This window comes from Mytilus galloprovincialis, chromosome 4, assembly GCF_965363235.1.
Source record: "Mytilus galloprovincialis chromosome 4, xbMytGall1.hap1.1, whole genome shotgun sequence".
Classification (NCBI taxonomy): Eukaryota; Metazoa; Mollusca; class Bivalvia; order Mytilida; family Mytilidae; genus Mytilus; species Mytilus galloprovincialis.
The window spans coordinates 42,687,694-42,706,434 of NC_134841.1; the positions used below are offsets into that span (position 1 = coordinate 42,687,694).

The following is an 18,741-nucleotide window of genomic DNA, read 5'->3' on the forward strand; positions in this document are numbered from 1 at the left end:
TCAGGTGATTTATTCTGTAGCAATAATGGTACTGTGGCCTATAGACATAGTGTCAGAGTCAATTTATCACAGTCAGATGATTTATCCCGTAATAATAATGATACTGTGACATATAGACATCGTGTAAGAGTCAATCTATCACAGTCAGATTATTTATCGCGTAACAATAATGATACTGTCACCTATAGACATGATGTCAGAGACAATCTATCACAGTCAGATGATTTATCCTGTAACAATAATGATACTGTGGCCTATAGACATAGTGTCAGAGTCAATCTATCACAGTCAAATGATATATCCTGTAACAATAATGATACTGTGACCTATAAACATGGTGTCAGTGTTAATTTATCACAGTCAGATGATTTATCTTGTAACAATAATGATACTGTCACCTATAGACATGATGTCAGAAACAATCTATCACAGTCAGATGATTTATCCTATAACAATAATGATACTGTGACCAATAGAAATGGTGTCAGAGTCAATCTATCACAGTCAGATGATTTATCCCGTAATAATAACGATACTGTGACCTATAGACATGGTGTCAGAGTCAATCTATCACAGTCAGATTATTTATCCCGTAACAATAATGATACTGTGACCTATAGACATGGTGTCAGAGTCAATCTATCACAGTCAGATGATTTATCCTGTAACAATAATGATACTGTGACCTATAGACATAGTGTCAGAATCAATCTATCACAGTCAGATGATTTATCCTGTGACAATAATGATACTTTGACCTATAGACATAGTGTCAGAGTCAATCTATCACAGTCAGATGATTTATCCTGTAACAAAAATGGTACTGTGGCCTATAGACATGGTGTCATAGTCAATCTATCACCATCAGATGATTTATCATGTAACAAAAATGGCACTGTGGCCTATACACGTGGTGTCAGAGTCAATCTATCACAGTCAGGTGATTTATTCTGTAGCAATAATGGTACTGTGGCCTATAGACATAGTGTCAGAGTCAATTTATCACAGACAGATGATTAATCCCGTAATAATAATGATACTGTGACCTATAGACATGGTGTAAGAGTCAATCTATCACAGTCAGATGATTTATCCCCTAACAATAATGATACTGTGACCTATAGAAATGGTGTCAGAGTCAATCTATCACAGTCCGATGAATGATCCTGTAACAATAATGATACCTTGACCAAAAGAAATGGCGTCAGAGTAAGCATATCACAATACTGTGAGCTATAGACATAGTGTCAGAATCAATCTATCACAGCCTGATGATTTATCCTGTAACAATAACGATAATGTGACCTATAGACATAGTGTTAGAGTCAATCTATAACAGTCAGATGATTTATCCTGTAACAATAAGATACTTTGACGTATAGACATAGTGTCAGAGTCCATCTATCACAGTCAGATGATTTATCCTGTACGAAAATGGTACTGTGGCCTATAGACATCGTGCCATAGTCAATCTATTACAGTCAGATTATTTATCCTGTAACAAAAATGGCACTGTGGCCTATAGACGTGGTGTCAGAGTCAATCTATCACTGTCAGGTGATTTATCCCGTAATAATAATGATACTGTGACCTATAGACATGGTGTCAGAGTGAATCTATCACAGTCAGATTATTTATCGCGTAACAATAATGATACTGTGACCTATAGACATGGTGTCAGAGTCAATCTATCACAGTCAGATGATTTATCCTGTAACAATAATGATATTTTGACCAATAGAAAATGGCGTCAGAGTAAATCAATCACAGTCAGATGATTTATCCTGTACCACTAGTGGTACTGTGGCCAATAGACATAGTGTCAGAGTCATCCCATCACAGTCAGATGATTTATCCTGTAACAATAATGATACTGTCACCTATAAACATGTTGTAAGAGTCAATCTATCACAGTCAGATGATTAATCCCGTAATAATAATGATACTGTGACCTATAGACATGGTGTAAGAGTCAATCTATCACAGTCAGATGATTTATCCCCTAACAATAATGATACTGTGACCTATAGACATGGTGTCAGAGTCAATCTATCACAGTACGATGAATGATCCTGTAACAATAATGATACCTTGACCAAAAGAAATGGCGTCAGAGTAAGCATATCACAATACTGTGAGCTATAGACATAGTGTCAGAATCAATCTATCACAGCCTGATGATTTATCCTGTAACAATAACGATAATGTGACCGATAGACATAGTGTCAGAGTCAATCTATAACAGTCAGATGATTTATCCTGTAACAATAAGATACTTTGACGTATAGACATAGTGTCAGAGTCCATCTATCACAGTCAGATGATTTATCCTGTACGAAAATGGTACTGTGGCCTATAGACATCGTGCCACAGTCAATCTATTACAGTCAGATTATTTATCCTGTAACAAAAATGGCACTGTGGCCTATAGACGTGGTGTCAGAGTCAATCTATCACTGTCAGGTGATTTATCCCGTAATAATAATGATACTGTGACCTATAGACATGGTGTCAGAGTGAATCTATCACAGTCAGATTATTTATCGCGTAACAATAATGATACTGTGACCTATAGACATGGTGTCAGAGTCAATCTATCACAGTCAGATGATTTATCCTGTAACAATAATGATATTTTGACCAATAGAAAATGGCGTCAGAGTAAATCAATCACAGTCAGATGGTTTATCCTGTACCACTAGTGGTACTCTGGCCAATAGACATAGTGTCAGAGTCATCCCATCACAGTCAGATGATTTATCCTGTAACAATAATGATACTGTCACCTATAAACATGATGTAAGAGTCAATCTATCACAGTCAGATGATTTATCCCGTAACAATAATGATACCGTGACCTATAGACATGGTGTCAGAGTCAATCTATCACAGTCAGATGATTTTTCCTGTAACAATAATGATACCTTGACCTAAAGAAATGGCGTCAGAGTAAATCTATCACAGTCAGATGATTTATCCTGTACCACTAGTGGTACTGTGGCCAATAGACATAGTGTCAGAGTCAATCTATCACAGTCAGATGATTTATCCTGTAACAATAATGATACTGTGGCCTATAAACATAGTGTCAGAGTCAATCTATCACAGTCTGGTGATTTATCCTGTAACAAAAATGGTACTGTGGCCTATAGACATGGTGTCATAGTCAATCTATCACAGTCAGATGATTTATCCTGTAACAATAATGATACTGTGGCCTATAGACATAGTGTCAGAGTCAATCTATCACAGTCAGATGATTTATCCTGTAACAAAAATGGTACTGTGGCCTATAGACATGGTGTCATAGTCAATCTATCACAGTCAGATGATTTATCCTGTAACAAAAATGGCACTGTGGCCTACAGACGTGGTGTCAGAGTCAATCTATCACAATCAGGTGATTTATCCTGTAGTAATAATGCTACTGTGGCCTATAGACATAGTGTCAGTGTCAATTTATCACAGTCAGATGATTTATCCTGTAATAATAATGATACTGTGACCTATAGACATGGTTTAAGAGTCAATCTATGACAGTCAGATGATTTATCCTGTAACAATAATGATACTGTGACCTATAAACATGGTGTCAGAGTCAATCTATCACTGTCAGATTATTTATCCCGTAATAATAATGATACTCTGACCTATAGACATGGTGTCAGAGATAATCTATCATAGTCAGATTATTTATCCCGTAACAATAATGATACTCTGACCTATGGACGTGGTGTCAGAGTCAATCTATCACAGTCAGATGATTTATCCTGTAACAATAATGATACCTTGACCAATAGAAATGTCGTCAGAGTAAATCTATCACATTCAGATGATTTATCCTGTACCACTAGTGGTACTGTGGCCAATAGACATAGTGTCAAAGTAAATCTATCACAGTCATATGAGTTATCCTGTAACAATAATGATACTGTCACCTATAGACATGATGTCAGAGACAATCTATCACAGTCAGATGATTTATCCTGTAACAATAATGATACTGTGGCCTATAGACATAGTGTCAGAGTCAATCTATCACAGTCAAATGATATATCCTGTAACAATAATGATACTGTGACCTATACACATGGTGTCAGAGTTAATTTATCACAGTCAGATGATTTATCTTGTAACAATAATGATACTGTCACCAATAGAAATGGTGTCAGAGTCAATCTATCACAGTCAGATGATTTATCCCGTAATAATAACGATACTGTGACCTATAGACATGGTGTCACAGTCAATCTATCACAGTCAGATTATTTATCCCGTAACAATAATGATACTATGACCTATGGACATGGTGTCATAGTCAATCTATCACAAGTCAGATGATTTATCCTGTAACAATAATGATACTGTGACCTATAGACATAGTGTCAGAATCAGTCTATCACAGTCAGATGATTTATCCTGTAACAATAATGATACTTTTACCTATAGACATAGTGTTAGAGTCAATCTATCACAGTCAGGTGATTTATCCTGTAACAAAAATGGCACTGTGGCCTATAAACGTGGTGTCAGAGTCAATCTATCACAGTCAGGTGATTTATTCTGTAGCAATAATGGTACTGTGGCCTATAGACATAGTGTCAGAGTCAATTGATCACAGTCAGATGATTTATCCCGTAATAATAATGATACTGTGACATATAGACATCGTGTAAGAGTCAATCTATCACAGTCAGATGATTTATCCCGTAACAATAATGATACTGTGACCTATAGACATGGTGTCAGAGTCAATCTATCACTGTCAGATGATTTATCCCGTAATAATAATGATACTCTGGCCAATAGACATAGTGTCAGAGTCATCCCATCACAGTCAGATGATTTATCCTGTAACAATAATGATACTGTCACCTATAAACATGATGTAAGAGTCAATCTATCACAGTCAGATGATTTATCCTGTAAAAATAATGATACTGTGACCTATAGACATGGTGTCAGAGTCAATCTATCACAGTCAGATGATTTTTCCTGTAACAATAATGATACCTTGACCTAAAGAAATGGCGTCAGAGTAAATCTATCACAGTCAGATGATTTATCCTGTACCACTAGTGGTACTGTGGCCAATAGACATAGTGTCAGAGTCAATCTATCACAGTCAGATGATTTATCCTGTAACAATAATGATACTGTGGCCTATAGACATAGTGTCAGAGTCAATCTATCACAGTTTGGTGATTTATCCTGTAACAAAAATGGTACTGTGGCCTATAGACATGGTGTCATAGTCAATCTATCACAGTCAGATGATTTATCCTGTAACAAAAATGGTACTGTGGGCTATAGACATGGTGTCATAGTCAATCTATCACAGTCAGATGATTTATCCTGTAACAAAAATGGCACTGTGGCCTACAGACGTGGTTACAGAGTCAATCTATCACAATCAGGTGATTTATCCTGTAGCAATAATGCTACTGTGGCCTATAGTCATAGTGTCAGTGTCAATTTATCATAGTCAGATGATTTATCCCGTAATAATAATGATACTGTGACCTATAGACATGGTGTAAGAGTCAATCTATCACAGTCAGATGATTTATCCCGTAACAATAATGATACTGTGACCTATAAACATGGTGTCAGAGTCAATCTATCACTGTCAGATGATTTATCCCGTAATAATAATGATACTCTGACCTATAGACATGGTGTCAGAGTCAATCTATCACAGTCAGATTATTTATCCCGTAACAATAATGATACTCTGACCTATGGACGTGGTGTCAGAGTCAATCTATCACAGTCAGATGATTTATCCTGTAACAATAATGATACCTTAACCAATAGAAATGGCGTTAGAGTAAATCTATCACAGTCAGATGATTTATCCTGTACCACTAGTTGTACTGTGGCCAATAGACATAGTGTCAGAGTCAATCTATCACAGTCAGATGATTTATCCTGTAACAAAAATGGTACTGTGGCCTATAGACATGGTGTCATAGTCAATCTATCACAGTCAGATGATTTATCCTGTAATAAAAATGGCACTGTGGCCTACAGACGTGGTGTCAGAGTCAATCTATCACAATCAGGTGATTTATCCTGTAGCAATAATGCTACTGTGGCTTATAGACATAGTGTCAGTGTCAATTTATCACAGTCAGATGATTTATCCCGTAATAATAATGATACTGTGACCTATAGACATGGTGTAAGAGTCAATCTATGACAGTCAGATGATTTATCCCATAGCAATAATGATACTGTGACCTATAAACATGGTGTCAGAGTCAATCTATCACTGTCAGATGATTTATCCCGTAATAATAATGATACTCTGGCCAATAGACATAGTGTCAGAGTCATCCCATCACAGTCAGATGATTTATCCTGTAACAATAATGATACTGTCACCTATAAACATGATGTAAGAGTCAATCTATCACAGTCAGATGATTTATCCTGTAAAAATAATGATACTGTGACCTATAGACTTGGTGTCAGAGTCAATCTATCACAGTCAGATGATTTATCCTGTAACAAAAATGGCACTGTGGCCTATAGACGTGGTTACAGAGTCAATCTATCACAATCAGGTGATTTATCCTGTAGCAATAATGCTACTGTGGCCTATAGACATAGTGTCAGTGTCAATTTATCATAGTCAGATGATTTATCCCGTAATAATAATGATACTGTGACCTATAAACATGGTGTCAGAGTCAATCTATCACTGTCAGATGATTTATCCCGTAATAATAATGATACTCTGACCTATAGACACGGTGTCAGAGTCAATCTATCACAGTCAGATTATTTATCCCGTAACAATAATGATACTCTGACCTATGGACGTGGTGTCAGAGTCAATCTATCACAGTCAGATGATTTATCCTGTAACAATAATGATACCTTGACCAATAGAAATGGCGTCAGAGTAAATCTATCACAGTCAGATGATTTATCCTGTACCACTAGTGGTACTGTGGCCAATAGATGTAGTGTCAGAGTCAATCTATCACAGTCATATGATTTATCCTGTAACAATAATGATACTGTCACCTATAGACATGATGTCAGAGACAATCTATCACAGTCAGATGATTTATCCTGTAACAATAATGATACTGTGGCCTATAGACATAGTGTCAGAGTCAATCTATCACACTCAAATGATATATCCTGTAACAATAATGATACTGTGACCTATAAACATGGTGTCAGAGTTAATCTATCACAGTCAGATGATTTATCTTGTAACAATAATGATACTGTCACCTATAGACATGATGTCAGAAACAATCTATCACAGTCAGATGATTTATCCTATAACAATAATGATACTGTGACCATTAGAAATGGTGTCAGAGTCAATCTATCACAGTCAGATGATTTATCCCGTAATAATAACGATACTGTGAACTATAGACATGGTGTCACAGTCAATCTATCACAGTCAGATTATTTATCCCGTAACAATAATAATACTATGACCTATAGACATGGTGTCAGAGTCAATCTATCACAAGTCAGATGATTTATCCTGTAACAATAATGATACTGTGACCTATAGACATAGTGTCAGAATCAATCTATCACAGTCAGATGATTTATCCTGTAACAATAATGATACTTTGACCTATAGACATAGTGTTAGAGTCAATCTATCACAGTCAGATGATTTATCCTGTAACAAAAATGGTACTGTGGCCTATAGACATGGTGTCATAGTCAATCTATCACAGTCAGATGATTTAATCTGTTACAAAAATGGCACTGTGGCCTATAGACGTGGTGTCAGAGTCAATCTATCACAGTCAGGTGATTTATTCTGTAGCAATAATGGTACTGTGGCCTATAGACATAGTGTCAGAGTCAATTTATCACAGTCAGATGATTTATCCCGTAATAATAATGATACTGTGACATATAGACATCGTGTAAGAGTCAATCTATCACAGTCAGATGATTTATCCCGTAACAATAATGTTACTGTGACCAATAGACATGGTGTCAGAGTCAATCTATCACAGTCCGATGAATTATCCTGTAAAAATAATGATACCTTGACCAAAAGAAATGGCGTCAGAGTAAACATATTACAATACTGTGAGCTATAGACATAGTGTCAGAATCAATCTATCACAGCCAGATGATTTATCCTGTAACAATAAGATACTTTGACGTATAGACATAGTATCAGAGTCCATCTATCACAGTCAGATGATTAATCCTGTAACAAAAATGGTACTGTGGCCTATACACGTGGTGTCAGAGTCAATCTATCACTGTCAGGTGATTTATCCCGTGATAATAATGATACTGTGACCTATAGACATGGTTTCAGAGTGAATCTATCACAGTCAGATTATTTATCGCGTAACAATAATGATACTGTGACCTATAGACATGGTTTCAGAGTGAATCTATCACAGTCAGATGATTTATCCCGTAACAATAATGATACTGTGACCTATAGACATGGTGTCAAAGTCAATCTATCACAGTCCGATGAATTATCCTGTAACAATAATGATACCTTGACCAAAAGAAATGGCGTCAGAGTAAACATATCACAATACTGTGAGCTATAGACATAGTGTCAGAATCAATCTATCACAGCCAGATGATTTATCCTGTAACAATAAAATACTTTGACGTATAGACATAGTATCAGAGTCCATCTATCACAGTCAGACGATTTATCCTGTAACAAAAATGGTACTGTGGCCTATAGACATGGTGTCATAGTCAATCTATCACAGTCAGATGATTTATCCTGTTACAAAAATGGCACTGTGGCCTATACACGTGGTGTTAGAGTCAATCTATCACAGTCAGGTGATCTATTCTATAGCAATAATGGTACTGTGGCCTATAGACATAGTTTCAGAGTCAATTTATCACAGTCAGATGATTTATCCCGTAATAATAATGATACTGTGGCCTATAGACGTGGTGTCAGAGTCAATCTATCACTGTCAGGTGATTTATCCCGTAATAATAATGATACTGTGACCTATAGACATGGTTTCAGAGTGAATCTATCACAGTCAGATTATTTATCCCGTAATAATAATGATACTGTGACATATAGACATCGTGTTAGAGTCAATCAATCACAGTCAGATGATTTATCCCGTAACAATAATGATACTGTGACCTATAGACATGGTGTCAGAGTCAATCTATCACAGCCAGATGATTTTTCCTGTAACAATAAGATACTTTGACGTATAGACATAGTATCAGAGTCCATCTATCACAGTCAGATGATTTATCCTGTAACAAAAATGGTACTGTGGCCTATAGACGTGGTGTCAGAGTCAATCTATCACTGTCAGGTGATTTATCCCGTAATAATAATGATACTGTGACCTATAGACATGGTTTCAGAGTGAATCTATCACAGTCAGATTATTTATCGCGTAACAATAATGATACTGTGACCTATAGACATGGTGTCAGAATCAATCTATCACAGTCAGATGATTTATCCTGTAACAATAATGATACATTGACCAATAGAAATGGCGTCAGAGTAAATCTATCACAGTCAGATGATTTATCCTGTACCACTAGTTGTACTGTGGCCAATAGACATAGTGTCAGAGTCAATCTATCACAGTCAGATGATTTATCCTGTAACAAAAATGGTACTGTGGCCTATAGACATGGTGTCATAGTCAATCTATCACAGTCAGATGATTTATCCCGTAACAAAAATGGCACTGTGGCCTACAGACTTGGTGTCAGAGTCAATCTATCACAATCAGGTGACTTATCCTGTAGCAATAATGCTACTGTGGCTTATAGACATAGTGTCAGTGTCAATTTATCACAGTCAGATGATTTATCCCGTAATAATAATGATACTGTGACCTATAGATATGGTGTAAGAGTCAATCTATGACAGTCAGATGATTTATCCCGTAACAATAATGATACTGTGACCTATTAACATGGTGTTAGAGTCAATCTATCACAGTCAGATGATTTATCCCGTAACAAAAATGGTACTGTGGCCTATAGACATGGTGTCATAGTCAATCTATCACAGTCAGATGATTTAATCTGTTACAAAAATGGCACTGTGGCCTATAGACGCGGTGTCAGAGTCAATCTATCACAGTCAGGTGATTTATTCTGTAGCAATAATGGTACTGTGGCCTATAGACATAGTGTCAGAGTCAATTTATCACAGTCAGATGATTTATCCCGTAATAATAATGATACTGTGACATATAGACATCGTGTAAGAGTCAATCTATCACAGTCAGATTATTTATCCTGTTACAAAAATGGCACTGTGGCCTATACACGTGGTGTCAGAGTCAATCTATCACAGTCAGGTGATTTATTCTGTAGCAATAATGGTACTGTGGCCTATAGACATAGTGTCAGAGTCAATTTATCACAGTTAGATGATTTATCCCGTAATAATAATGATACTGTGACCTATAGACATCGTGTAAGAGTCAATCTATCACAGTCAGATGATTTATCCCGTAACAATAATGATACTGTGACCTATAGACATGGTGTCAGAGTCAATCTATCACAGTCCGATGAATTATCCTGTAAAAATAATGATACCTTGACCAAAAGAAATGGCGTCAGAGTAAACATATTACAATACTGTGAGCTATAGACATAGTGTCAGAATCAATCTATCACAGCCAGATGATTTATCCTGTAACAATAAGATACTTTGACGTATAGACATAGTATCAGAGTCCATCTATCACAGTCAGATGATTTATCCTGTAACAAAAATGGTACTGTGGCCTATAGACGTGGTGTCAGAGTGAATCTATCACTGTCAGGTGATTTATCCCGTGATAATAATGATACTGTGACCTATAGACATGGTTTCAGAGTGAATCTATCACAGTCAGATTATTTATCGCGTAACAATAATGATACTGTGACCTATAGACATGGTTTCAGAGTGAATCTATCACAGTCAGATGATTTATCCCGAAACAATAATGATACTGTGACCTATAGACATGGTGTCAAAGTCAATCTATCACAGTCCGATGAATTATCCTGTAACAATAATGATACCTTGACCAAAAGAAATGGCGTCAGAGTAAACATATCACAATACTGTGAGCTATAGACATAGTGTCAGAATCAATCTATCACAGCCAGATGATTTATCCTGTAACAATAAAATACTTTGACGTATAGACATAGTATCAGAGTCCATCTATCACAGTCAGACGATTTATCCTGTAACAAAAATGGTACTGTGGCCTATAGACATGGTGTCATAGTCAATCTATCACAGTCAGATGATTTAAAACGGACTGCAATAAATTTTGATTCACTGCAATTTTCATTCTCAAAATGGATTGTTTTGAATCATTGCAAAATGGTCAAATGACTATGGATTTTCGCTAAAAATCTAGGAGTTTTATTCTTATACAATGTCATATCTGGAAATCTAAACATATCTCTTGAAGAACCATGTCATAAAGGAACAACAATTCACATCTTTTCGGAAAACCACAGTTTTGCTTATGTTAGAAAAATTACATTAAGCTTAAAATAATACCGCTGAATATAATTTTTCTATTAAAGAAAAACCAATGAAAATTCACAACAGCTTTCAAATCAACCTGTAATAAAAATAAAAGAAATAATACGCTTGATAAAACTTTAGCATTCCACTTTTTATGCCATATGATACACAATGAATGTATAAAACAAAACTAAACTTTTAGCTTATCGAAACTAAAAACTGAGGGCTAAAATTTTAGCTTTCAAACATTTTGGGTTCAATTTTTTCTGCTAAAATTTTAGTCATTAAAACAATTTTAACAAGTACATAAATTTTGTTTTTTCATGATTTAAAATGCTAAAGTTTTAGTTTTTACAAGGATTTGTATAGTACTATACAAACCCTTGGTTTTTACAACAACATTTTAATTGAAAGTGAATGTTTATCTATTAAAATCAAATTTAACGGATTTCGCAGATGAGATTTAATGTTTGATCTAGACAAATTACGTGTACATGTATACATGTAATTACATGAAAAAGAACTGCATTTTCCACATTCATTGATTAATATGCTGAACATGCTAATTGGTAACCTCAAATTATATTAATCAACGTTTGGTGGATTGCAATTGCTTAATCTATAGTTGTTTATGTTGTTTCAGAGGACTTATTTGTTAGTCCTCATTTGTTAATCAACGCTTTTCGACACAGAATTGTCAGTTATTTTAGCTAAATGAATTTTGATGATGCTTCTGGTATTATTCACCTCTTGTATACTATAAAGCCATATACTGAACTAGGCAGTATTGTATATGGTGTGTCCATATACCACTATTATTACATGTATTTTATGACGTTTACTCTACGGACCCTATTTGAAGTCAAAAGTCATATAAAATATTATTTTTGGAAATATGAAATAATGTATACCTGCAAATGGACAACAACCAACTATTGGGCGAGCTGCTTGTACATATTCAACAGCTAATTGAACTCGTACATGGCCATCTGAATACCAAAGATATTTTGTTTACATATTGTCATACAAATCAAAAGTAGTAAAACTAGTCAAATATATAAAAATACTTATCTTAAAGTTTGAGAGTTTCTCCTCCTTTTCTGGTATTCCTCTATCTTTTAAATAACATTATCATTTCTATTTAGAAAACACAAACAAGAGATGTTTTTGATACGGCCATAGATTCACATAAATTTGCGCCATTTTGTAATGTTTATAATTCTTTGTCGTTCAAACGCTTTAAATATACAATAAATCTATACATTTTCAAACATTTTGGTGATTTATATTTTTAAAGCACTTTTATGATAAAGATTTTGTCTCTAAAATGTTTGGATTACCTTTGGATTATTTTGTTTGTTAATATATTAAATATTGTTACTACATTGATGGCAATTCATTAACTTGATTTTTTTTATGTGAAATAATTATGAATATCACAGAGCTGAGAGGGTGATAGAGCAGAGTGCTACCACAAGAAAACATTGTCAAACGCGGTGAAGCCAAGCTTGACAATGCTTTTTCGAGGGGTACCAATATGCTGTATCACCCTCTCAGTTATGTGTTACTTCATTTATTATACTGAATGTCCTATCATTATTGTCTTTTACAGATGAATTTTATTTAAAAGTATTTTCTATGAAGTCACATTCGTAAAAACGTTATTACGGGTATTAGAAAAATCAACAGAAGTGAAGTAAGATGTTTTATTTTTTTCATTTCGGACAGTTAAATAATAAAATCTGAGCCAAAACGTAGAACTTAAGCATTGTCTTTAATAACTTGATGTAAATTCCATTCATTGTCCTTTAAATTACCGATTTTAGATTGGTCTAGAGGAGAGGGTGACATTAAAAAAAAATACCCGCTATTATAAGCCATGTGATAGACTAAATTAACACCCTCGTATTAGCCAATCAACATATGATTTTTAACGTAAATTATTATAAACTCGATTATTTCGCTTCTCTGTTGTCGTACAACAATGTTGTCGATAACGTTGTATCAATGCACATTTTGTGTTGTGTAGTATTTGCGAAAATCGTATTGTAGGTGAAAGCTTTAAAAACGGGTATTTGAAAAAAAAAGCAACGTAAATTTGATTCATGGCACTATTGGCACTCTAATGAATGCAGTTAGTAGCTATAAATCTATTGTCTTTTTCACCACAGCTTAATAATTATAAAAGACCCCCCATAAACGGAATGCATATGTGAGCCAAAATGTGTTCCTGTGAAAAAAAGTTCCAGAAGAATAAATATTACAGGAAATATTCAGTGGCGGATTCAGAGCTCAGCGAACTTTAATACCTTCGCCCCCCTCCCCTTTCCCCTTTCAAAAATTTGGGTCCGCCCCTGAATATGACCTGAGAGAACCACCCTTAGTTGCATACCAGAAACACAAGAATTTAAAAGAATATCTAACATCTTCTTAACTAAAATAGAGTATTTGCAATTTAAAATAAAGAAATATGATTCACCGAGTGTCGTGCCCCAGAATTTTCGTTTATTTATATCATGTAGCTATAAGGCTAGGTTACCTGATAAGAATAATGCCTAGGTAATATAAACTTAACAGGAACACCTAGTGAAATTATATCATCAAATCAATTGTTTCTTACCAGCACATATATGCGTGTATTTTTGAATTATTCAAGTTATAATTAAATAGAATTTTGCCTACATATTTTTTTAGTTCAAAGTAAAACAAATTGTTATATTGACCGACTATTTCAAATATTCAAGAATATGAAAATATACAATGTGTGTATAAACTGATGAGATAATAAAATCTTATTTTGATTCTCTGAAGATATATACTGATAGAAAAACAGAAGATTATGTCCGAGAGGTAATATTAAGATGTTTGGATTGCTTTAAAGGACTCGTTGTTATTGCAACATCTCTGAAAAAAATGACTTCACAAGAAAAGGACAATTGTGTCTTTGGAATTGTATGAAGATATTTGGATTGGTTAAAGTATAAAAAAGATGTGGTATGATTGCCAATGAGACAACTGTCCACACGAGAACCAAAATGACACAGACATTAACAACTATAGGACATCGTACGGCCTTCAACAATGAGCAAAACTTATAACGCAAAGTCAGCTATAAAAGGCCACGAGAAGACAATGTAAAGACTTTTTTTTTTAAACAAAAACATTATCTGGTAAAAAGTAATATAACAGTACTTTTATTGTTGCTCATGTCAAACACAAAGTGTGGCCTTTAACACAGAGGAAAAGCTCACTGAAAGCTGCACGATTGATACAGCACAGGTTGGAGTAAATTCTACCTATCACCTATGTGTGAGTTTGCATCTTATTTTTTGCAACCACAAGAAAAAGTGCTTTCAACTCGCATCATATGTGAAAACGTTTTTCAGTGATGTGCCGAAGGTTGATGTTTGGTTTCCAGCACTCAGGTTTTCTCCACAAGAAAAAAAATGATCGCTATGAGATGGTCCATACAGATTAAATTGGCATGAAACCACAATTTAAGGTGGTAGGAAAATGACAAATTTTCTACACAATCACTCCTTGACTGTACAGATATAAGTAAATACAAATCATCTCAGAACTGGGGAACATTTGCAAAAGAGACCGACTCTAGCAATCCGTGAGAATTGAAGGAATAAAGTATAAATAGACACTAACAGAAACACACATATATATCTGCCGAGTTAAAAAGGAAAAGAGCTTTCTAGTGGTGATCTCTGTGGCTTGGTAAACAACTTTGTAAAACCTTTGTATTTCAGATTATTGAAAAGCATGTCATGTTTTTTTTGTACGTTGATTCTTTAGGATTTCTTTTTGTGGCAATTAAACCTGCCCTATGCTAGCACAGCTGTTTTGTATATAGTTCTAGGAACTGAAATATGAGCCATTGCACTTCTGTAGAAAGTTGAAAAGTAACTTAGACAACTAACTGAACACCACAGATCTAAAAATGCTAAAAAAACACCTTCAACTCAACATACATGTAACAGGTTCCAGACCAAATGTAAAATAATTCCCTTTTAGAATTCAAGAAAATAATTTTCCTTGTACAATCTACAGGTTTATTTTCTATTTTACTATTGCAAACAAGTGGCTGCATGGCAGACCTTAAATGTCACAACCTACCATTCATAAGCTCAACACCAAATATAATATACCCCTTTAATAGAAGCCAAAAAAAACTTTGAAAAAAGTGATAAACATAAGTCGATAAGACAGACGGAGCGGAGCCTTTACACGACTTGCTTTCAATCCTCATCTTGGTGAAGCAGGTAAACTATGCTGCATACTTTAATATCACTTCTAAAGAAAAATCTTTGATAAGTATAGATCTTTATTCTCACAGACATTCTTGATACAAAGTTACAAAGAAACTCTAAGTAGTACAATACAATATGTGATGTTAGAACAATTGGTTACTTATATATATAATAATAATTTTTGCATAGTAGGATATTATTTATAATGTTGGCTATTTATTATACTATTATGCAAATGAGAGTTTCTGGGATATAATAATTTATAATTTTTTTCCAGGATAGATGACACCAATTTCATTTTTCGTTTAGCCTTAAAAATATTTGCATTCTTTGTTTCACTGAATATATCAACTTTTTAATTAATATGAATTTTTTAATAATGATTTTTTTAAACTTCCTCCATAAAAAAAACTCAGAACAAGAAAGAACTGGGTTTTGAAATGATGATTTGTTGATAAAAAAGATTAAAATGAAACAAATTAAACAATGAAGGTGTCAGAAGACAGATTTCCACACACTGATTAAATGATACATGTATGTAGTTTCTATACATGTATTTTTACTTGAAAAGGGGTGATAATTAGCTAAATCTATTTTGGAAAAAGTTACTTCCAGTCTGATGTGAAAAAAAACAGCTGCACCATGAGTGCATGATACGCCCAACGTCTTGTGTGGAAGTTTTATGCAATAATCATAAATAGTTTCTGAGAAAATTTTAAGTGTTTTTGAGACACAGCAGGACATGTGAAATCTCACTAAAATGAAATTTTGAATCAATCCAAAAAATATACAGATCTTAAGATAAATATAACAAAGAAGTGTGTAAAGTTTCAAGCAATAATCATAATTTTTTTTTGAGATACGGCACGACATGTAAAAAAAACCATCCCCTTTTTTACAAAATACTCAATAACTCAAAAATAAAATTTTAAGTCATCACCAAAAAGTATACAGATATTAAGATTAATATAACTAAGAAGTGTGTAAAGTTTTAAGCAATAATCAAGAATCGTTTTTGAGATACGGTGCGACATGTGAAAAATAAAACACCCCTGTTTTAGTTACAAAGTGCTGTAACTCAAAAAGTTTAAATCTTATTTTCACCAAAGAGTATACAGATCATGTGACCATCATTAGAAACAACTATATTAAGTTTCATAAAATTTAGATAAGTTGTTCTCAAGTTACAGTGTGACATGTTTACGCCGGACAGACAGACGGACGGACACTGGACATTTGTATACCATAATACGTCCCGTCAAAATTTTGACGGGCGTATAAAAAACAACAATAGAAGTGATACAAAATGTATATGAAGAAAAAATTGGTACATTTGGTCCAAAGTCATAAGAAAACTCATAATAGCAAGCATAGATGAGACCATGGATTTTAAATTGAAAGACCCTATGTATCTATGTCTTACCGTTATAATGTTACACTTACATGTCCTTTATGTCATACAATTCAAACATAAAAGCATATTAAAGGTCTTCTGTGTACACTTTAAAGAACAGCTAGATATATGATTACAAAAAAGGTCTGATTGGACAAATGACAATTCTTGTTTTTAAAACTGTAAAAACTGACATTTTTCTGCTATAACTAGACAAAATGGAGGAAATTCATATATGTTGCTGATATTGCATCTTTAAAAATCTGCAAATGTAATTAACATTTTTGGCTGACCACTATATAATTAACATTTGTAAATACATAATCTTTATAACCTAATTACAAAAAGCAAACAACAAATCTTCTAGATTTAATACAGTTTAATATAATCATGCTTATGACTTCTGCTTCAAAGTAGGTCACTTATATTAACATGTGTATATCAATAGTGGTTAAATGCACATTATATAGACAAATAATTCCTTGTAATATTAATATGACAAAGCAGAGCATGTAATGATTATATAGTGGAGGCAGACACCTTGCAGGTAAAAAACAAACAGGAAGACATTTTTTATAAACAAAACAGATAGTACATTTTAGGTTCTAGAAATATTGTTGAGGAATTTTAACTTTAATTTTTTTTAATTTTTATTCATATACACTTCTCAATTGCAAACAATATGAAGATTATATCATGCCTATATTCATTTCTTGCAAATGCAGAGTGCAATTGCTTCATACTGGCTAAACGCTAACAGTATGAATAACATTACAAGCCTTATATCTATATTCTATTCGATCCAATATTAACCTTATTTCTTGTTAATGGCCAAAAGCCAACAATAATAATAATAGCATGTTGATACAATTCAACAGTTACATAATTCAAAAGATAATCTCTTAAATTTAAATGCCTTCATTTGTTCTTTGATCAGGTATACTGCCGTTCCTCTTTTCTTAAGTATAAAAGGATGCATCATGCATTTCTATTAGCTCTATTGTTTCCAAGAAAAACATATAAAAGCTGTAAAACATCTTCCATCCTGATTTCAGTAGAAAATCCTGCTTTAGTCACTTTAAGCATCTCTGTAAACCAGCAATACTGCATAAGTTACAGATGAATATAGAAGTCGTCATCAGTTTACTCCTTTCTCTTTCTTTTTCCTTTCCTTGTCTTAATCTTAAAATAGAATATCCTGTAAATTACTATCTCACAAAAACTATGTTAAACCTAAAAAAAATTCAATGGTTAAAGGAACATAATTTTCATAAATATCTTTGAGAAATGAAGGCTTGAAATAAAATGCAATGTATTTTGGGAAAAATTAATATTTTCAAGTGGCCTTAAACTCTTTTGAAAATATTTTATCTGCAATGATTTTTCAAATTGATCTAGACATTGCTCATATGAAACTATGATATAAGTTTTATAAAACTCTGGCAAGAGAGCACAAAGAATATAATTTTCCATCTTTACTACTGAAGGACAAGACCTATTTCGTTGAGCCACAACTCCTCTGACACCATACAAAGTCAGATATATTTGCAATATGATGAATGAATGTATAATGTTTGTACTTCCTA

General features: G+C 33.9%; 2 protein-coding genes across 3 annotated transcripts in view; one reads left to right on the top strand and one right to left on the bottom strand.

Moving 5' to 3' along the window:
- Positions 1-18,741, top strand: part of LOC143070612 (fibrinogen-like protein 1) — a 355,424-nt gene that overhangs the window by 137,294 nt on the left and 199,389 nt on the right. The window lies entirely within an intron of this gene.
- Positions 17,222-18,741, bottom strand: part of LOC143072188 (uncharacterized) — a 32,062-nt gene continuing 30,542 nt past the window's right edge. For both annotated transcript variants that reach the window (XM_076247010.1, XM_076247008.1), the window contains one exon: positions 17,222-18,337. In XM_076247010.1, coding sequence (XP_076103125.1) covers positions 18,299-18,337 — 39 coding nt within the window. In that variant the 3' untranslated portion in view covers positions 17,222-18,298. The remainder of the gene's footprint in view (positions 18,338-18,741) is intronic.